Source organism: Typha angustifolia, chromosome 6, assembly GCF_048772165.1.
Source record: "Typha angustifolia cultivar Huaian chromosome 6, ASM4877216v1, whole genome shotgun sequence".
In the NCBI taxonomy this organism is placed as follows: Eukaryota; Viridiplantae; Streptophyta; class Magnoliopsida; order Poales; family Typhaceae; genus Typha; species Typha angustifolia.
This window is the reverse complement of record NC_133244.1, coordinates 951,450-975,214: the sequence shown is the minus strand read 5'-3', so window position 1 is coordinate 975,214 and position 23,765 is coordinate 951,450. Positions and strand designations below refer to the sequence as shown.

Sequence of the window (23,765 nt, the reverse complement as noted above, 5' to 3'; positions counted from 1 at the left end):
TTATAAAATAGAAAAAAAAAACATACAAGAAAGCCATAGCTAAGTGAAAATGTCAGATAAGGTCTAAACTACACCACAGAGGTTAGCATAAAGAACAATAGTAAGGTCTGGTGAGTACTTGTATGCCACCAAATTAGTTCCCTAATATCAATTTATTAAGTCTTCAATTTATTTAACAATTTTTCAGTAGTCAACAGTTATGAACTCAGATAAAAGGATCCATAATATCTATTTCCAAGCTTGAGCCCAGTATGAAGGCACAAGCTAGGGAGTAGTGCAGGTGAAAGGAGTCTACGTTAATAGTGGAACTTCTTTTTAGGAAATCCAGACACTTAATCCGCCATAAATTTAAAGGAAGAAACTGTTGGAGAAAATAAAAAATGGAGATAAATGAAATCAAAAGGCTAGGCTCTTGCAATAGTCAGGTAAAGGTAAATCTATCTCTTAAACAAATTTGTCATCTACTTGTTGTGATTGAAAATTATGAAGGTAATTTGTTCTCGGAATAGAAGACCGTTACGAATCAAGGTGCAACTTGTAAAATTGAACCTTGATCTAAATAAGAATTAATTGTAATAAAGCAAGCACTAATGTCTTTTGGAATTATTCAAAACAATAGCATAATTTTCTATTTATAGAAAATAAAAGGACACTAACTAAATATGCCAGTAGTTAGATAACTAAAAAATAGTTAGATAACTAAAATGTAGTTATGATAGTTAAATAACTAAAAAGTAGTTATGATAGTTAAATAACTAACAAATAGTTATAATCATGAAAATATATCTAATCTTAATATCTACTCACAAAATTATTTATTTTAAAATAACACCATAGAAATATTAATATTTCTAACAATCCCCCACTTATTTTAAAATAAATAACTATAATTTTGATTTCAAATATGCTTGTTGTTACACAAAGATATTGATATATAAGTGAAAATACCGTATGGCTTGAATTTTTACGTAGTGTAAAATCCTCAAAGTTGTATGAGGATGTTAATAGACATAAAGTCCTTGAATTAACAAACTTTACAACACAAGAAGAATTCACATATATCTTTATCAAAATCTTAATGTTCTTCATAACCACGCATTAATGGTCATGCGCTAATCTCGACTTCATGAGTGTGTTCGAAGTTGACCAAACTCCGACATAAGCGGCCTGACTTCGTACTCACATAGGTAGAGTTTTTCTAGGTGCTCCTGTAAATTAAATACACCTATTATACGAACCCATTAAGAGTTTAACTCAACTTCACTTGTTCATTATAGGAACATAGCACTTACCAAATAATTTCTGAGTAGATCTAAATAGTGTCATGCTACATCATTATCCTCTAGATTTGTTTTTCCCTTTGAACCTAGAGCATGAAAATCCATGATTTAGTAGGGGTGTCAACTTTTGGTGATATTATTCAACTAGTTTAAGACCCATCTCACAAGATGTTTTTCTAATTAAATTCTTATTAAGACCTTTAGTTAAATGATTCACTAAATTTGTGCACGATCGAACGTAATCCACGGTAATTACTTTATCTTCTATTAGCTATCTCACAGAATTATGTCTAAGACGTATATGTCTTGACTTTCCATTATATGATTTACTATATGCCCGTGACAAAGTGGCTTGACTATCATAATAAATTAAAATAGGAGGCATATGATTTGGCCATATTGGTAAATCAATCAAAAATTTTTTAACCACTCAGCCTCTTTGCATACTACTCCTAAAATCACTAACTCAGAGTGAAAATTTACCCACTCGTAGATTTAAAATCATTATCTACACAGTTCCAGTTTGCATCACTATACTCTTTAATAACAGATAGATTTTTTTCATAGTATAGTGCAAACAATTTAGTTCTTTCCAAATATCCTAGTATAATGGATATTGCTTTCCAATATTCAAAAGTAGGATAACTAACGTATCTACTCAATTTGTCTAGGGCAAAAGCAATGTTTGGACGTATGTAATACATTGCATACATCAGACTTCTAATAACCCTTGAGGATTCAAGTTGTGATACATATTGGTTTTTATCAATATCAACCTTCAAGTTTGGATTATAAGAAACTTTTGAAATTTTATCAAACAAAGGAGAAAGTTTTTTTAGAATTTTCTCAATATAATGACTTTGTGACAATGCAAGAGAGTTTCTATTTTTGTGTATTTTCATACCAAGAATAGTATTTGTAATACTCAAATCTTTCATATCAAAGTGAGATGATAAGACATTTTTAGTTATATTAATGCATAAGTCACTCTTGCTAAAAATAAGCATATCATCCACGTATAAGCATATGATCATAATGTCATCATCAATCATCTTATAATAGATGCATTTGTCCGCCTCATTTGACAAGAATCTATTAGAAAACAAAACATTGCCAAATCTCTCGTGCCATTGCTTAGGAGCCTATTTTAGACCATATAATGATCTAACTAATTTGCATAATTTATTTTCTTGACCTTGTAAAATGAAACCTTCTGGTTGATCCATATAAATTCTTCATCCAAATAAACATTCAAAAATGTTGTTTTCACATCTATTTGATGGATTTTGAAGTAATATATTGACGCTAATGAAATCAATATTCTAATCGAAGATATCCTAGCCACGGGGGTATATGTATCAAAATAGTCAATGCCTTTAGATTGTCTAAACCCTTTGGCTACCAATCTAGCCTTATACTTATCAATAGATCCATCAGATTTAAGCTTTAGCTTAAATATCTATTTACATTCAATAAGTTTATATTTCGAAGGTAAGTCTACCAAAGTACAAGTATTATTAGATAAAATGGACTCCATTTCATCATTGATAGCTTCCTTCCAAAAAATAGTATATCTTGCTTTTATTGCTTTATCAAAACTAGAAGGATTGCTCTCCATATTAAGACAAAAACAAAATTCATTTAAAACAAAATTTTAAGTGCTTTCCACAAGGTAAGTCACAAAATCAGGACCAAAATTTGATTCTTTTCTAATTCTTTCAGATTTTCTAATTTCCACATCTTTAGAAAAAATTTTAAAAGAATTATGATATAGAGATTTCCCTTGATTATTAAAATCAAATTCTAGATATTTAGATTTTTTAAGGTTTTATCCTCAAAGAATATGGCATTTCTAGATTTAATCACAATGTTTATATTTATCTCTAGAAAACAATATGCTTTGCTATAAAAAACATAACCAATAAAAGCACATTTAAAGGTTCTTGGCCCCAACTTTGATCTTCTCAGATCGGGCAATCTAATATAAGCTAGACACCCCCATAATTTTAAAGGTTTTCGATTAAACTATAACTTATAAGGAGATACATTCTTTTTAGAAGGTATTCTATTAAGAATATGTGCAGTCGTTATGATTGCTTCACTCCAAAGCTTGTCCGAAAGACAAAAACAGTCAAGTATTGCATTAACCATATATATTAGAGTTCTATTTTTTATTCCCGCAACACCTTTTTGTTATGGTGTATGTAATGTAGTTCTTTAATGCACTATACCATTATTTTTACAAAATGCATCAAAATTATTGTTAAAGTATTCGTCTCTCCTGTTTCTTCTAAGCATTTTTATTTTCCCACCAAGAAGATTCTCAACTTTAGATTTGTATAATTTAAACTTACTAAGTATTTCATCTTTTGTCCTTAATAAATAAATATATATAAATTTAGAAAAATCATTAATGAAGGTAATAAAATATCTTTTACCATCTCTCGTGAGTTTATAATTCAAGTCACAAATATCAGAGTATATCAATTCAAGTAGAGTTGTAGAAACTCTTATTACACTATGAAATGATTTTTTAGTCAACTTGGTTTTAACACAAGTTTTACATTTACTTCTATCATTTTATAAATTTGAAGTAAGTAAAACCAAGTTAACCATTTTTTTAGTTGAATCAAAATTCACATGACCTAATTTAGCATGCTACAAAGACAAAGAGTCAACAAAATAAATAAAAGCATCATTCTTTACTAAGTTTAGTTTAAATATACAATCTTCCGCATAGCCTTTGCCGATTAATAAACTTTTCTTAGTTAGTATAAATTTGTCCGATTCAAACACAAGCTTATAACCATGCTTAGAAAGCAAACCACTCGAAATAAGATTATTTCGAATCTCGGGGGCATGGTATACATCAAGTAGAGTAAGAGTTTTTTCTGACGTGAACTTCTATTCTATTGAACCCTTTTCAATTACTTTAATAAAAGAAGAGTTAACCATATTAAGTGAGACATCATCATTTATAAGTTCATATTTTTTGAAAAGATTTCTCTCTCCTCAAATATGACGAGTCGCACCTATGTTCATCCACCAATCAGTTTTAGAGACTACCAAATTTGCCTCAGATACAATAGTAATAAGATTTTTTTAACTTTGCTAGATTGCTGTTGCTTCTTTTTAAGAATGCGACACTCATTTTTGTGGTGTCCCTTCTTGCAGTAATGACATATTGCATTTTTTTGATTATTTCTACGGTTTCCTCGGTATATCTCAAAGTCTTGATTCTTCCTCAATTCTGAGTTGTTGTTGAAGAGTCTCAAGAGTGAAATTATCACCCTTTCTTTTAAGAGACTTACAATAGTCTTTTCGACTTAGAGGTAATTTGGCGATGATAGCACAAACTTGAAGTTTCTCTTCTACAGAATTACTTTTAGAAAGCATTTGTTGTAAAATAAATTATAAATCATGGACTTGAGATTATATCTTTAAAAATGGTTAGAGATTCACAATTATATCTTTAAAAATAGTGCTTCAACTCATATAAGGTAACATCAATTTTCACAGCACTTGAGGAATGAACTAATTGCTATCACAATGACACATTACTCTTAACATGCTTGACAGAAAGCCACACAAATTTTGCATCAGAAAGCTCATTCTCTAATGGAGTCCTTTCAGACATCACCTTAAATTTGATATTTACTAGGGTTAAGTCGTCAAATTCCTGAGCCAACTCATCTCCACCAACTTGCCTAAGAGGGTGAGAACTCTTTTTCCACTCTTTTTGGCCTCAAGGATTCTCAAAGAGTTTGACTTTCTTTGTAGGACCTCGATACTTTTTGTAGTATATCTAGGTGCAACTACTATCTCGTAAAATGTTCGTGTTTCACTATCTATTGGACTCCTAAATTCTCAAATTTCTCTTGCAAGATCCTGTATTATCAAATATGTTAATACATGAACAAATGTAAACCAAAATCATATAACATCTTCCTACCTCGTCTATTGTTGTATTAAAGGCAACTATTCGACAAAATGCACTGACTGGTCCAATCTTCATAGTTAATCGATATGCTTCTTAGCGTGACGCTACTCCAATACACAGTTACAAGTAGCACCTACATCTAAATAATTATTGTAAGATATTTCCCGTGCAAAAGATATCAGCCCAAAATAAAAACATTATATTTTACATTGTAATAAGAATGAGTACTTACACTAAAACACCATAAGATGATAAGGCAAGACAAAGATCATAAATAATAATACATTAGTCTATATATAAATTGATACATTTAGAAGTACACATGATCAAAAGATCAGCTTGAATTTTATAGTTGGCAAGGAGCATACTGATTTCTTTATAAGTCATAAATAAGTGATCTCTTTTTTAGATAAGCTTGAATTTTATAGTTGGCAAGAGGCATACTGATTTCTTTATAAGTCATAAATAAGTGATGCAAATGCAAATGCAAACTCAGACAACCTATGATAATAGGCCATGGGAATGAGATCTATAAGTTGTTTAGATTTAGACCTATTAATCTATTAATAGAATTATTATAAGCAAATTCAACTGTTGACGATTTTTTAAAAAAAAAATTTAGATTCTCATGTAAAAAGTGTTTAATAGGTCTCCTAGACTGTTACTGACTAGTCAATTTGAGGGTGGAATGCAACTGAAGCTTAGTTCCTATCTTATGCTATGATTTTTCAAAAATAATTGGTGGATTTAACATCCTTATCAGATATAATAGTTTTAGTAGCCCGTACACCCTAATGACTTCATCAAAATAGATTTTCACAACTCGAAAGGCGTCAAAAGTGCGAAAACATAGTATAAAGTATATTAAAAAACTCCATTATCATAATGCGTACGCAAGAATTAACTGAGCATCAATATTGACATAAAAAACAAACCACCCATGCCTATATATATAATAAACATTAGGAATAGAGGTGGAATAGGAATAACAAATAGGAATTGAATTAAAATGAGAGATTTATTCAAAGAATAACATTCCTATATTTACTTCTATTCTAATACAAGGATATAATAATTATTTTTAATATGACCCGGGCTTGATTAAGCTTGGCTTCGATCAAGCTTGGATTAAAAATAATTTTGAGCCTCGCTTTGTAATTAATTGAAATAATTTCTATTTGTGCTAATTTCGAACTTATTTCAAACTTGAGCTGAGCTCGAGCTTAAACGAGCTACTCAATTAGCAATTTCAGTATTATCAATTCAAGCCATTTTCAAGCCTAAACAAGCTTGAATTGATTTAAGCTTGAAATAAAACCTAATTTAACTATAAAGATATAAATATTATCAAAATATAAATTATAAGTAATAAAGATAATCGTGTTAGAATACTGCAAGTAACTAATATATATATATATATATATATTCGAGCCTAGCATCGAGCTTAAGTCGGCTCAATTATTTTGACACCCCTAAATACAAAGTGAAGGTAAAGAAGAAAAAAAAAATAATGAAATACCTTTCAATTTGATATAGAATAAATTGATAGAATAAATGAAGTAAAACTAACTATGCAAGTATAGAATATAGTGGTGCTAGGTATGTAATACAATAGTGTTAGTTATACAATTATTGATAACTACATGCACTGCTAAAGTAAGTGTGCAATGCCAATAGAGTTGCAATCCTAAGATAGATGTGCAATCTCAACTAAATATGCCATGTGAAAATAGGTGCTGAGTATGCAATGCAAGATATACAAATATTTTCCATACCATACAAATATTTTTCCATATATTATTATATTTCATAGTAAAAAATAATAAATTTTTATTATACATGGAAAATATTTTTTATTGTAGCTTTAAACATGAGATTATTAATAATATTAAATATTTACACTTTTATATATTTATTTTTTCTGCAAATTTCTTAATATATTATTTAAAGAAAGAAAGATTTGATTATGTTAATACATAGTTTAAATAGTAAATGTATTATTTTATCAATGAATAAATATTTAATATAATAAAATACTAGTTTATTAATGAAATATTTTTGATGTTACTGGTACATATACAAATTATTTTAATAATAAGATAATTTATAATTATTTTTTTATTATATCAAATTTAATATTATATTATCATTTTATTCTATTTATATTTAAGTATATACAATTAAAACAATATTTACTAATAATAATTTTTATAATGTACTTATTTCTATGAAATATTAAATCATTGATAATTATACTGTTTTTATTTATTTAGCATAACACAAAAAAAATATGATAAGAGAGATAAGAGAGAGGAGAGAGAGAGGGGACACTGAGGGAGAGAGGAGATGAGTGATAAGTAATAATTAGATGTTTAAGAGAGATAATAGATGAGTGATAAATTATAATAAGATATTTTGAGGGAACTTATAGTCAAATTAATATTAAATTGATAATTGGGTTAGTTTATTGTATAAGATATAATTTTGATAAAATAGGACTGTTTAGATGTTTAGATATTATTCTGGAATAATAAGTTATATTCTAAAATTAGAGAAAAAGATATTTAGAAAGTTAAGTTAAGCAAATGAGAGTTTTTGATCAAATTAGCCCTCTTTTATATTTTATTTACCTAAATAATTATCTTTCAAACCTAATAGCAAAGTGGGTCTATGGTACTGTAGCCCTATGTATCTTTATGTGAAAATACAGAAAAGTTCGGTTTATAAAACACTCAACTCTTTAATGTTTTATTTGTAGAGAATGCCGAAGAGATGAGAATCTTATCTAAAAGAAGTGAAAAGAGAAATTCAAAGCAAATTTGGAGGAGCTATAGATTGTAATTCTAAGAGTTGTTGGGTTGGGTTCAGAGAATAACTATTCATTCAACTTATAAAACTCTTTCATATCTTCACAGTAATATATTTTATGATTAAAATGAACAACCGAGTACAAAGTTACGACTCAATAACTTTTTCATTATATTTTTATCTTTATCTTTTTTAATTTAATATTTTTAATAATAAAACGTTTAATTTCTATGTTCTAGTAAAAACGTTGAAATGCTTAATATGCTTTAACAGTTTAGCGTTTTATTTAAAGCTATTGAAATGAACACTATTAGTATGAAGTTTAAGGTGCAGGCTATTATGGTAAAAAAACATTGAAAACTGGTCTAGTTTGGTCAAAAGTCAAAACCTCAGGAAATAAGGCCTCAGTTATTTCTGCGGCTCAGATTTATTAACCAAATCCCTACTTCCTAACTCAAGCCCTTCTTCCTCTTGGACTCTCTCGCGCGCGTCCGCTCGCGGTGGACGACGACGGTGGTGGTAAATCTCTCCCCCCGCCTCCTGCTACCCACCGAACTCTTTTCTCCCCCCTCACCCGCTGCCACCTTCTCACAGTCTCTTTCGCTCTCACCCACCGGCCACCTCCACCTTTCCTCTCTGCTTCTCAACACATCCCCCCTCTCTCTCTCTCTCTCTCTCGGACGCATACAGAGAGCTTTGGACTGCGTCTGTGACCGTGTGCTTTCTTCCTCAACTCCTTTCCCTGGATCATATAGTTTGATCTCTGGATATCGAACTCGGCGAAGGAGAAGATGCCAGGTATCTAATCGATTCTTGAGACCAATGCTTTCCTTAATTGTAGAATTAAGATTGCCCCCTCTTCCCCTCTTTTTTTTCCTTCGACGTGATTTGTATCCATTTTTTTTTTTCAATTTTTTTTAGGAGGGCTTCCCGAGAGGGAAGAGAGGGTCTCCATGGAGCTGAGCGACGAGGTTCTGAAGAGCATGGAGGTTGGCATGGCCTTCCGGGATTACGTACGTACGTCGTTTCTATTATACTCTTGCCAAAATCCAAATTTCTGATTTTTATGATGCATTCTACTACTTTGGTATGTTATTGGGGTCGATTTGCCAATTGAGTCTCTTCCCTTTTTCGTTAGATTTTTCAATTTTGGGCAAAGTTTTTGTAGATAATCCTACTCACTATCTAGACTAAGTAAAACAGTGGAAATTGATTGAAATTACTGAGGATTCTGCATTGAATATTATATTACAACTTAATAGCTGAAATGCTAGATTCGGACTTACATCTAATCAAATTGTATGATGTAAATTTACCATATTTATTGATTTATTCATGTTGGTTGGTTTGACAAATAAATGCTAAACACATTTGGTTAGGAAGTTATGGCCTTCAAAAGCTTATCTTACATGATCAAAGGTTTGTACCAGACAAATGTATCTTGTATCCATGAGAGATTGTTTTTTTTTTTCTAATTTATATATTTCCACATTCCATCACTAGTTTTGCAAGCTTATGTTTGATTTTTTGGAGTCTTCTTCCTTCTTTCTTAATTTTTCTTGTCCATCTTTACAACCCATCGTCATAAATACAATCTCGTTTAATCCTCAATCTTTGGTGGAACATACTTTGCTTAGAATTCCTTTGAGTTTTGGTCCTCTGACCGTACTCCCCATGCGGAGTGTTTCATGAGTTAGCTACCCCTTGATCCACGTAGACCAAGGGCAAACACTCATCATTTACAGCATGGACTACCAGGGTATCTAATCTTGTTTACTCCCCATGGTTTTGCACCCCAGTGTCGGTATCAGGCGGCCCCAGACCCTCTTATAAACCATGTAAAGAAAGAAAGCTTTCTCCCTCTTCTCCTTCCAGTGCCATTGAAAGGGGAATTACAGAGTTCGCCTCTCGACATCTTGTTTGGTAAATAGGATGAAGACCCAAGTGCCTCCATGCTACCTAACCCTTTGGCTGGAGTAGGCTTGTTAGTAAGGCAAGAGCTTCAAGCCCGACTAAAGGTGGCACATCCCCTAAACAAGCACCTTTAAATTTTTGTGAATTCTTTTGCTTTTGTATTATTATACCTCTCCAAGAATAGGTAAGTGTGACAAACCGGACCGATATGGGGATGGGTTGGTTATTTGGATTGAAGGGAGATTTTGATGGTGGTGGAAGGAGAGGAGAAGATGATATGTGGATAGAGATATTTGCAAATAGAGATGGGAGTAGAATGAAGGGGAATAAGAGGTCGCTCTTAGAAGAAGTAGGACTGCGACAGATGAGGAGAAGGATCTAACCAATGAAGGTTAGGGGGCTATGAGAAGTTAGGGCAAGAAGAAAGAAGAAGAGAAAGAGAGAGAGATAGAGAGAGAGATATGAGAAAAGATATGATTTCATAACATAATTCAATTAGGGTGCATTCCACAATACATAGAGGCTACCTATTGGACTCAAACAATAGAAATAAAACCCTAAAAACAAAGTGTTCTTACCGCGGTAAGTTCGAACGCGTCCGAGGCTCGTTCGAACGCGAATTTCCCATTCTCTGTACTATGCTTTATTTTCTTTCAAAACAAATTTATTTCTTCCAATACAACTTGATCCAGCTCCAGTTGTATCAATAAAGATGCCCAAATTTTACATCCCAATAAATTGAAACAGTGGGAGCCTCGTGCAAGAGGATGCTTCTCAAGTGGTTATAATTATCTATTTCGTTGATGGATAGGGAAACTCTTTTCTTTTCATTGGCATTTATAGTGTCTCTACTAGAATGTAATCTGTAAAACAACCTTTTGAAAAGGTAAATTAATAAATTCTAGAGGGACGCCCTCGGGTGACTATCCAACGCTTAATAACTATTTCATCTTGAGGACTTCTTGGAGAGCTTAATTTCTCATCTTTCTGGACCAACACAGTAGGAGTGGAATATGATATTGTGGGTTGATATCTGAAACTTAAATGATAATCTTCACAAGGTCATTGATTCATGATTGCATAATAAATGAGTAATCTCCCTTTTGTCTTACTCTCATGTAATCTCATTTCCTCTAACACCCCAGCCTCTTTCTTTCCTTTTGTCTATTATTTATAGACTCATTTAAACATTTGTTAGATCTTATATTTTGTACCAGATCTTGTATATTGCACTATATTATTCATTGACAGAATTGTATATGTAATCTAGCATTCTTAACAAATTCTGCTAGATATTGAAGCTAACTGCTTGCTGAGTCTTTGAGATGTTTGGATGTGACTAATGGGAATGATTATAAAGAGGAGTGTTTTCATTAAAATTTGAGGCACCTAAAGAAGGCCAGCAAGATGGAGTATGATTTGGAAAATTAATAAGTAAATTGAATAGGTCATAAGTTGAAGTCATGGAAACATGGTCCCTAGACCGCGTTAGCGGAAGCCTCTTGCAATAGGAACCATTTAATGAGAAAATCCATGATGGACCTTAATGCAACAGTCTTGAATGGAGGAAACATTATTTATATTAGTCAGACATAATAGGTGATCCGAAGTAGCTCTTCTAAAACTTTTGTCTCATTACTACTTGCTCTAATTAGAATTCTCAATAAAGCCATAACCTAGTCAAGAATGCTAACTGTGGGCACCAACCTAGTTAGGTAAAGTACCTTGACAAGACTCATATTTTGACTGTAATATTCTCTTTCTATAATTTGACACGGTGTAACTTCTCAAATTTAAAGCATGTGTGAGCAGCAATATAAACTGCATGAAAATTGAACATTTTGATTACTGTATTTTTCATTTAATGATCCTGCCATGCATGTTAAAGCACACTTCTTTGACAAATCTTCCATTTTCACTGTTAAGGGGAATATAATAATAAATTTATCGTTGCATCTTGTGTGTGCACTGAGCGGCAATATAAAGTATAAACTGTATGAAAAAAGAATACAACTTTGTTTCTGTATTCTTCATTTCATGATTCTACCATGCATGTTGAAGCATACTTCGATGGCAGTTCTACCATTTTCCTTTTTGATACATTCTGAAATCTCCATCTAAATGTAGTTAGCTTATTTCATGTTTCACTTATTATGCTACTGGTTCACTTTTTTGGTTTAATTTTTTTGTATTCTTGAAATCATATATTTATCAGTTTTTTAAAGTTTAAACTTAAAATTTTTGTTACAAGTTTGTGTTGGCAACTTTAGAGTCTAGATTACTGAGATACTTTCTTGCATTCTAGAATGGTCGAATCAGTTCGATGGATTTTCACAGCAGAGCTACTAATTATCTGGTGACTGCCAGTGATGATGAATCAATTCGCCTCTACGATGTTCAAAATTCTATGTATGTGCTTGTTTTAGTGGTTTCTGTTTCTTTTCTTATGTCTTCATTAAGTAATTTTGCTTTCTTGAATACCTTTTTTGTTTCAATTTTCATAATTATTTCCCTAAAAATGATTGGCATCATATTGTTTTAGTGCTCTGAAGGCTGAACATTTTGATTCCTTTGGGCAGAGTATTTTGATTTTTATGAATGACGATAGCTAAAATTATGAGAAGGCGTCAATTTTTTGGACTCAGTGATCAAACTTCGCTCATTTATATTCAAGCCAAGCTTGTAAATCAATCCAAACTAGAGTTGCTTGATTATTTTGACCGAATTAAGGTTTTTTAGCTTATGCTTGAAGTTTTACCATGGCCTTAGAAGAACACACAATAGTTTGTGTTATGCATTATGCAGAACTACTTATCTGTGCTCATGTTATAGATTGTGCAAAGCTATAGAGACCAATTTCTGAATTTTGGTATATTCATGTTGCTTGTTTTGACTCATCTGAGGCAATTTGTTTAGGTGTTTGAAGACCATTAATAGCAAGAAGTATGGGGTTGACCTAGTCAGCTTTACTGATAATCCAACTATAGTCATATACTCTTCAAAAAATGGATGGGATGGTAAGTCTATCCCTCTGGTATTGTCATTTTAATTATTTTTATTTAGTCTCAGACCATGAACTTACATGGAAGAATAGTTCAGAATCTTTGCGGCTTCTTTCTCTGAATGATAACAAGTATTTGCGGTACTTTAAGGGACACCATGACAGGTTTGCAGAGTTTATCCTACTTTCACCTTAAAAGCACTTATCAGTCAGAAAAATAGAAGTTACACTGAAGTAACATATGCAAATTTCTACTTTTTTCTCTGTCCTTGAGCAGGGTTGTTTCTCTGTCACTCTGCCCTCATAAGGAATATTTTGTCTCTGGTTCACTTGATCGGACTGTTTTATTGTGGGACCAAAGGGCTGAGAAGGCTCAGGTTGGAGGCTTGTACACTTAGATTTATCTAGAAATGTAAGGCGTTTAAAATTAGTAATTGAATTATTTAATTTTACAGGGCCTTTTACATGTGCAAGGAAGGCCTGCAGTATCATATGATGACCAAGGTTTGGTTTTTGCGATTGCATTTGGAGGGTATATCCGGATGTTTGATGGTCGGAAGTTTGAGAAGGTTAGCCACTTTGTAAGATAAATTGATCTGGAAGCATAGTCCTTAATACTTTCTTCTTTTATCTCTGCATGTATAGGGACCATTTGATACTTTTTCTATTGGTGGAGATGATTCTGAGGCCAATGTCATAAAATTCAGCAATGACGGCAGACTTATGCTTTTGACTACAAAAGATGGGCATATACATGTACTTGATTCCTTCCGTGGCACAACAGTGAGTTTCAATTTATTTACTTATTTATTTTAGGTGTATATAATTGTTCATTTATTTATTTTTTAAATCTTTAGCAAGATAGTACTATTAACTCCGACCTTTACAGCTGGTTGTACTAATTTAAATTTGACACTCTTTGGTAGATATCCACATACAATGTCAAGCCAGTTTTAAGCAATGCCACATTGGAGGCATCTTTCAGTCCTGATGGAACTTATATCGTATCAGGTCAAACATTGTTTTCCACCCTTTGCCTGACAAGTGACGAGTTTATTTTCTATTTGACTGCATGAGAGATCTCCAAGGGTTATTCATTTGCTTATTTTTGCTTATTCATTTTGCTTCCTCATATTAGTTTCAACATTATCCAGCCTTAAAATTTTGTTCAACAGGTTCTGGTGATGGCAGTGTTTATGCTTGGAACGTTAGAAATGGCAAAGTACGACAATAACATTCATAAATATATCGTATCTTATGATTTTCCAATACACATTCAAGTGTCCTAATGGACAAATGCTTTATCATTTCTTTTCTTTCTTGATTTTTGTCAAGGTTGATATTGTTGATTATTACTGCAGGTTGCATGCTGGGGAAGTACGGATACAGAGCCGCCACTAATTAAGTGGGCTCCTGGATGTCTCATGTTCACCACTGGATCATCTGAACTGTCCTTCTGGGTTCCAGACTTATCCAAATTGGGTTCATTTGCCAGTGTGAAATAGAAGCCCAAGGTTTCGTGATACTTCTCATTGTTTAAAGCAAATATATTTCCGTTGCACTTCTTTTCATCTGAAACTAAGTTCTATTTCTCTTTCTTCTTGTTTTTTTTCTTTTTTTTTGTGCAGATTCAGGTTTGTTATAATTAATCTAACCTCATATGTTTATGTTTGTGTGCCATCTCTTTGAGCCAGTAATTTATCTGGTATTTTCCTCGATTAGTCATGGAAGAAGCTTACAGATTCTGTACACCTATCAATGGTTATCGATTGCTCTGCCTGCAGTTTGTCATGGATTCAACAAATCTAATGTAAATATCTGAAATGTTGTCCTGTTTCGTGTAAAGAATTTTGATCTACTACATATCTGAGTTCATGCTATAACGTAGCTGGCTAATAAAAGAGACTTGGTTTAACTGGCTAGCATGCCCTGGTGAAGTTCATCATATTATGTTACGAACTTGTATAATTCAGTTTCTAGTTTCTCTTTTGAACAATTGGAGTGCAGAACAAGTGCTTTGGAGAGTTTATGTGATACTTCAAATAACTTATGGAGAGAAAATTTGACATCTCGTCTATTTTATTGAGCAGTTTGTGGCTTTGATTTGGACAATCAAATAATCATCTATCTTTTATTCATTCCATGGTGATTTTGTAGGTAAATTGAGGATAAGAGAAATCATGATAGTGTAGTGATTCGATGTGTAAAACTTTGTAGATTCTTAGTTAACCAAACATCAGTTTAATGTTAAATTGGGTTTTGGGGCAATTTACTTGAACCTATTTTTTGTCTCTCCTTTTCTTTATATCCATTCAACAACTTTACGATTACCAACAAAGCCTAATTATTATTTTGCCCTTAAAAACATTGCTTTAATTAACTATCATTTTAATTATTTTCTATCCCGTTGTCTTCTCATATATTCACCATAAAAGGTATTTTGGTAGGGGTGAAAATGGGTTGGATTAACATTGACCTGTTATGGACCAAGCCCATAGCTACTCATTCAAGTTTAGATGTAGGGAAGCAGTACGTTAGTTGGAGAAAAATATTTACTAAATATTATCTTATAGTAAGAAAATTACAAAACTAGATGGGTTCATTTCGTATATTTATGATCTATATTTTTTATATTCACACCCTTCACAGATTCTGAATGCAGCTAAGATGAAAATAGGAAAAGTTACGATGGAGGTGGAGATGACCGGTGATTATGATGATGGTTGTGATGGATTGGTTGCACGAGGTGTTGTTGGGTGAAGGAGAGTGGGGAGAAGGTGGCCGAGATCCCAAGGAGAAGGGAAGACCCAACAGTTGAGTGGGGGCTAGGAGTAACCAGTGTCGAGGTGGAATGTGGGGTTCGAGCGAGGAAGGAGAAGATTTAGAATAGAGGCAGAAAGAAGGAAAACACAATATTCATTGATTTTTCTCAATAGGTTGCCTTCCATATATTAAGAGGCTAATCTAACAAGTAAACCGATACACTTAGTTAGAATCTTTTCTTATTGCATTAGCTGTTTATTTTCATTAAAATAAAATTTCTGTAGATCGCGTTCGAACGCAAGTGGAGTTGCGTTCGAATGCCCTTGTGAACGCCTACATCAGGTTCGCAAATACAGAGAACGCATATTGTGCGTTCGAACGCGATCGACGGTAATCCTCTAGAATTATGGTTTCATATTATTTTAGGACTTGTTGGCTAACCTCTATAAATATGTGGATGGCAGCCATCTTTATATACAATAATTCTTAAAGCTATATTTTCTATATTCAATAACATATTCACTAATTCAGCATATATATTCAGTTGAAAATAAGTTAGAGTGAAAAGTAAGCACCAAACAAGAAAATGTTATACCATCCACATGCCATACATTCTCAACCATCAAAATTCAAAACTATTTCAAGGCTACTAGACATTTCACTAATCATTCAAACTTTCAAAACACTACAACTCCACAAATGTATATTTACCATAATAAAGTATAAATGGATTACTAGAAGACAACAAACACCATGACCTATAAGAAAAGAACCAAAACAAATATAATCTAATCCACTCTAGAATAACTGCACCATATTCCACTCATTTAGAATAGTTGCATCAAATTCAATTGAAAGTCTTGTAAAATGCAGTCACAACTAATGTTAGAGGTAATAGTGAGAATACAAACAATTTTTCTCCAGGCGCAGCTAATCTCTGGACATATTTTTGATACTCATCCTTCGAAGAAGTAAAGCAGGGATAAGACATCACGTCAGCTTGTTAGATGTTTCTGCACCATAATGTGAGACAATTGAAAAATATGCATGAAGAAAATAAAACAAAATTAAAGCTATATCCTTAGTAGAAGCTTCAGATTTTCCAAAGGAAATCAAAATTTTTTGACAAATCTTAGCAGCACCTACCAAATGATACAAGAATAATGAAGCTTAACAACACAACAAATGCTAGAAGTCACAAGAAGGAAATAAATTCCATGCTAACAGTACATTGCAAAGGCTCTTTCTATTATCAACAGCAACAAAAAAAAAAAAAAAAAAAACAAAACAATCATGCTAACAACCCTTGGTAAATAATGTCTACATCTACAAAGTTTACAAATAAGTGCAGTGATCATCATTTGTATAAACCCAAAATAGGTAACATTAAATATGTCCATAAATAAGAAAATTTAATAGGAAAGAAATTACCATCAAATTGCCAATCAATAATACAGCTTGAAAGAGATTGATCATAAGAATTATAACTCATAAAACCTTCAGTTGCTCCTTGCAAAAAATGTAAAATAACTCTATCCTATTACACATAGTTTAGATGTTACAATTTTTTTATAAAGACCTAAAAGTGAGTATTTATAATTCTTTAGAAAACTATCAGTTGCTAGCTATATAGCATGCTTAACTCGAAGCAATTTCATATTATTTTGTCCAACGACTTTAGCATTTCCTTGAATTCGATCTTCATATTTTAAGAGAAATATACCACAATACATATTTTGATGTTGCCTTGCAATATATTTAATTTCTATAACTTTCCAATCGCTGCTAGCTTGGATTCCATATTCATATATGTCAGAAACTAGTCTTTCTAAGTGTCTTATACCCATTTTTCGTGTTGCAAATATAGATTTATATAAGTTATGCTATTGCAAATAGTACTAGATGAACATGAAATTAATATTCGAACTTCATACCACTATTGTCGCCTCATCCAAATACTACTCTACTTCTAGAGTAGAGTAATATCATTGAACACTATTTTCTAAATCAACAATAAGAAGGTGCCAATGCAAAAATATATTCAATTGAATCATCTAATAAGCATACTTTCTTAGCCTTCCACCTTCAAGAGCACCAGATACACGATGTTTAACCATTGAATCCGACTTCATGCTCAAAGACCTCTACGATGTTTCAAATAATTAAGTTCAAATATATTATAAGAAGTAAAAATAAGAAATAAATTATAACTTACATGTAAGTCAATATTTATAAAACAACATTGAGCATATTCTTCTAAAACTTTAGCACGGTTGTGATACATCCTTTGTCGTGCAAAAATAACATTATCTACAATCATGTAACCCTTTACCAGATCCATCACCTGTTTTCTTGTGCAATACATGAATCCATCATTCCAAATGTAATCCACACTGCCAACAAGAAGACAACATTAAAAACATCATTAAAAATACAAAAATTATATCTCTATGTATAATTTGACCCAATCATAATCATAAAAATATAATAGATGAGATAAAATATCCTTACTCATTAGGGATATCATTAACCTTGTCTATAATATCTTTATCTGTACTAGATCATCCTTTCGTCCTAACAAGATAGAACCTTTCTAGCTTCTTTTTGACAAGATGGTTGAGATGAGCAAATGTCTATAATTTGCTCCTTAGGATATAAAGATATATTTTTTCCAACATCTTCTAGTTTTCCAGTAGCTTCTAATATATTATGCTCCTCATCTATTTGTTTCTTAACTTGTAAATCCTTCTGCTTGTCCTCATATATTGTCTCTAAGCTTATTTTTAATAGGAGGTTGATCTTCAATAACTTAGCCTAATAGAGAAGCAAGACATTCGGCTCCTAGGGCAACATTATAGGAAAAACTATACTTTTCCTAAGCCCTTTTGCTTTTGCTCTCTTTGCAACAATCTCTCCATACACCTTAGTTTTTGTAATATTTGGAGTTGGGTTTGCTTGATCTCTTCAGTATCAAATTTAATATAGTACCAAAAATTTGAACAATTATATGTATATAATAAAGCAACATGTAATGATTGTATATGAAATCACATTTAAACAATATTTATGTATAAATTTAATAATGTCGTTACTTGCAATACCTTAAATAAGTTTTCAAAATATTGATACAACTAGAGCTGGACTAAGTTGTATCAAAAGGAATAATTTGCTTGAGAAATAAAAATTCTTGCCGGAGTGCATTCGAACGTCTGCATACATTCGCAAAGATAGAGAACGGGAGTGCACTATAGTTGGATTAGTTTTTGAATGAATCTTTTTTTCTCTTATCTCTCTTCATCTCTCTTCCTCCTTATGTCCTAACCTTTCTGTCGATCTCTAGCTGATCCTGATTAGATCCTTTCCTCCTCGTTTGTAGCTACCCTACTTCTAGGAGCGACCCCTTCTCCCTTCTCATCTTGTTTCTTCCCTATTCGCTCGTATCCCCATCTACACCTCGTCTCCTTCCATCATCATTGAAGAGCTACCTTCAATCCAAATACCCAATCTAATACCCACATTAGCTCAGTTCACAACTAATATTCTTCCTTTTGTGGGTCCTTTTTATCAAGACCAAGCCCATTTTGATCCAATTCATTATTTCTTTTCAGGGTATAGGGTTTGTTGGACTAGGAAAAATCTGGTCTGTATGTGGTCCTTTCCCCAATTTCAATGAATCTATCTCATCCAACAATACCCTTTTTTCGGGAAACAAATCAAGACTTCTCAAAACATACAAACCATAAAAGAGAGTGTTAACACATCTAAAATTAAGTATATATATTACCTTATTGTGTGTTAAAATACAGATAGTGTTCCTATAGGTGCTTCTCCTTTGAATTACTATAGCAGACTCGTAGAAGAAGCAAGGGGACAAATACGAATAGCATGGTTTGACTTGTTGTAATAACCTAGCCCTGTAGGTATTGCTCTGGTATATAAAATTTTACAATTTTCTTACGTCCAGATCGGTCTAGATCTGGTTCGTAACATAAACCCCTTTACAGATAGTACAAAAAGGAGCATGAAAAGAAATGAGCCTAATACCTTATTAGGTAAACTGTTGCCAAGCATCATGCTAGGGTGTCAATCAAGTGACACTATCACTAATTAAGTATTATTGAGAACAATACACCCAGCATAGAGAATGCATGCATAACTATGTAACAGGTCATCATGAACGTAAAATGAAATACGCATGTCATGTATTAGGTTAGCATGGTCCGACTTGACTCTTGTTAACCATATCCACCACTTACGCATAGTGTGCCTCCCACATAGGCTCTCGGTCACCACCACCCATACTTAACAATCATGAAGGCCCTCAAAGGAGGGTTGCCCCTAGCTATAGAATTGTCTACCCATCACGATGAACAATTTGACTGATCATCCACCATCGTAGACTAAATACCATAGTCATAAGCTCACCGTATGAGTTAGTATCACATACTGACACTACTCCTGTTCTTTGAGCTCCTATCTTTTTCGTACCATCGTCCAACAAATCATGAGTCATCACTCAAGGACGTCCTCACTCTTTATTATTGTGCTCGTGTGTTAATTGTATGATAAGATGAAACATAATTAGCAAAATGGAATAGTAAAGGGGGGGGGGGGGGGGGGGGGGGGGGGAGGTTATGTTGCAGTTCTTGATTATGATACGAATTGATATGACCAATTCATCTTGAACTGGATCATTTTTTATATTTTGTTTTGGATTAAAATAAGAAAACTTCTAGCTTGTGTGTTCGAGCACGGTTGTAGAGCGTTTGAATGCCTACACAGTATTCACACATATAGAGCACTATTTTTGGCCGTCCAAATGCAGTTGAAGGGCGTTCAGACGTCGCATTTGAATACCTACACAACGTTCGCACATATAGAGCCCTATTTTTGGTCATTCGAACACGATTGAAAAGCATCCAAACACTTGTTAATTGAGTTGTTTCATATTAGGGTTTGTTTATAGTTTTCGGATGATTAGCTAGCCTCCAAATATGTGGAATACTAGCCACTTTGAGATTATTGATTATTGGAGCTTTTGTTTTGCATATAGGCTTGAGTCAACCTTCTCTCTCTTTCTTCCTTCCCCTCGGTATCTATCTCGAGCTTTCTTTTACTACTGAGATTAATCCTCCATCGTTTCTCTCTCCTCACTCTAGTGACCAGTCATATTTGGAAGCTCCCTTCTCCCTCATCTTGTTCAAGATACTATTTCCATCCTCCATAGCCATTATCCACTTTCATGCCCTAACCCTAATCATACCACCATTTTGCATCAACCACGTCCATCATGCCATCTCCTAACCTTTGGTCATTATTTCCACCATATTTTTTTGATCTACCTACCCAATTGATGAGATTTTAATTGCGTTGGATTTCTAATTTTTAGAGGAACAACATATTTGAATTGTAGAGTATTTAAATAGTTAGATCGATCCTTACTGTATTCTAAAGTTTCATATTCAGTTCTATCCAAAATAGTAACTTAGGTCAACAATAATCTTCCTCGAGGGTGATTGTAATAGGTTATCATGTCTAAGCATGCTAATGAATACACATAATAATCAAAATAATAGCAATTATGTCAGATGATATGTTAAACAAATAGGTGTCACTATGGTAAACTAGTTATCATGTCATAAATGATTTTTTAAATCATAACTCATCACATCAAGCATTAACAACAAGGGTTGATAGGCCACTTGTTTGGATTCGCTAAAATTCCTTGGTGATAAGCGATGTCCCGGCCTGCTCCAAGGTGGGCGCTGGTCCTAGGGAGCTCTACAACAAAATACTAGGTTATCACCAATATTTCAATGTTTAAAAGGGATAGTGAATGATAGAAAAAATAAAGGGAATGAGGAAATAAGGGAAGAAAAAGGGATTGCTTAGGCTGGGCCAAACTCAGCCCAACTGAGGGCAATCCCTAGCCTAATTGGGCTGGGGCTCAGACTGAGGTGGGGAGAAGATCTTTCCCCTCCCTGCTCGACACCATCCACATGATGGGACCTCCCACCGACGGCCAGTGGATGCCAGAGTGCTACAGACGAAGGGATCGTGCCGAAGGGGATGCCACGAAGGGCCCCTCGGTATTGACAAATCTCCACGGCCACCCGTCAACGCTTGATAGCCCTACAAAAGGGACAAGTGCGACTGAGGTGGGCCTAATGCTGGGGAGTGTCTATTCACCATGGCGATGCATCGAGTGGGAGGGGACTTGATGAAGGAAAGGGAAGGAGGAGGAAGGGTCATGACGACCTATCAAGGGCCATGGTGAGGCACTCAAGGGCTTTATTGGTGCCGAATTGGGTACCCTCCTCGAGGCCCCACTAAGCCTTGCCAAAGTAGGGGAAGGAGGGAACCCTCTTTGTTAGGTAAGCGAGAGGGGAAATAAAGGTGAGCTCATGGTCTACCCTATTTTTATTTTGGGTGTTTCAATATTCACGTCACTTAATATAGAAATGTACTCATATAGAACTACTGTCATTAAAATTACTGGTATATTCACATATATCACCTTGCCTTGATGTCATCTCTTTAAATCCTAAAGATGACCTTGAGCTTTCCTAATTGAAAGCATTAGAAACTTATGAGTTGTTGTAGACCATGAGTGGAGACTTATCTCATTTATGTTTTGGATATATTTAGAAAATTGTGGGAAAAGAAAAGATCGAAAGAACCCTAACCTATCCTTTGAGAAGATTGATGTGCGCAGCCGCATCCGTCGGCTTCTTGTCATCATCTTGGCCAACTCCTGACATCTGATCATTAAAATGACCAATAGCAGCCTCATCGGGTTGGTTGCTTCATCTCGAATCCTATATAGTGCTCACTAGTGTAGGGTTTGAAGAACTATAGAGAGGGAGATAAGGAAGAATGTAGTGGTTGAGATTTTGATGGTTCATCTTTTCAAAATTACACAAACGGTATGTATAGCATATGTAGAGGTGTGTAATGCTCCTCGCTGATGATAGCTGTGCATTGAGTAGTAAGGGTAAAGAGTATGTAACGTTGTAATAAGAATGCAATACTCGAGGGCTTGGCATTGCATATATTAGGCTCTATGTATGGAATGCTCGGCAAAGCTTCTATAACGTTATATGTATGCAATGCTCGGGGTGCTTGCATTACATATATATGACGCTATGTATATAATATTGGGCAAAACTTATGTAACACTATATGTATGTAATGCTCGGATGCCTGTATGCAAAGATAGTCTATGACAGTACCTATGCAAAGGTAGGGAAATAGATATGCAGTGATAGGCCACTACGTATGCAATGCTTGTAGTGCCAATATAGTTGCAACCGTAACACTCTAAGTATGCAATGGTAGATTATTTTCATACAAATTCAATTTAAAAAACTAGAAAAGAAGAAAAAAAAACATTTGGGGTGATTTGCACTATAAACTAGATATTTTTATAATCTTGTCTGACTAACCATTTTAAGTTTTTCTTTGCAACTTCACCCAAACCTTTCCAAAAGTATCAACACCGCCCTTGCATTAAATGTAGAGAGATATTTTTTATTGTAAGTTATGGTAAAAATTATTTAAACATAAATTGATCAAATCACCATCAACAACACATTAAATGTTGTTTTGTCTTTTTCTAATTTTAATCAAAATTAAGTATGGATTCCTAAGTTATTAAGTATGGATTCCTAAGATACTAACTTGAGATTCTATAGATAAGAATTTAAAATGCACTCTGTTATAGATAATATGACAAATTTTATTAAACTCAATTCTTAATATAGTAATTAATAATATATTTCATACATACTAATTGGTTTCCATAGTTCATATTTTTGGATCACATATCAAAGAAGAATAAAGCTAAAGTTCATATTTGTGTTCCTATAGGAGAAAAATAAACAATAAATCTTTTTTCTCCTTCCATCTATTCAAAAAATAGGAATTCTCTCTCCTAAAGACAGTAAACCTAGAAAAAAAAAAAGAAGGAGACTAAACTCGTATTTAACTTGGCCATTAGATGAGTAGAAGGGCATTACGGTCATTTAAAACTAAAAGGGGGTAAAACTGCAAAGGAAAA

General features: G+C 33.3%; 1 protein-coding gene across 2 annotated transcripts; it reads left to right on the top strand.

Annotated features, from left to right (window-relative positions):
* The first annotated feature begins 8,472 nt into the window (after positions 1 to 8,472).
* LOC140761685 (protein ANTHESIS POMOTING FACTOR 1) lies at positions 8,473 to 15,016 on the top strand. 2 transcript variants are annotated; one of them, XM_073099116.1, is made up of 12 exons: positions 8,473 to 8,826; positions 8,950 to 9,045; positions 12,248 to 12,351; positions 12,859 to 12,959; positions 13,042 to 13,108; positions 13,221 to 13,320; positions 13,399 to 13,512; positions 13,589 to 13,726; positions 13,870 to 13,954; positions 14,119 to 14,165; positions 14,305 to 14,457; positions 14,572 to 15,016. In XM_073099116.1, exons 3-11 carry the CDS (start codon positions 12,266 to 12,268, stop codon positions 14,446 to 14,448), a joined length of 882 nt encoding a protein of 293 aa, XP_072955217.1. In that variant the 5' UTR covers positions 8,473 to 8,826; positions 8,950 to 9,045; positions 12,248 to 12,265; the 3' UTR covers positions 14,449 to 14,457; positions 14,572 to 15,016. The 2 variants fall into 2 exon arrangements, with proteins under 2 accessions (XP_072955217.1, XP_072955216.1); XM_073099115.1 differs by having other exon boundaries at positions 8,950 to 9,041; positions 14,572 to 15,015.
* The last annotated feature ends 8,749 nt before the right edge of the window (positions 15,017 to 23,765 follow it).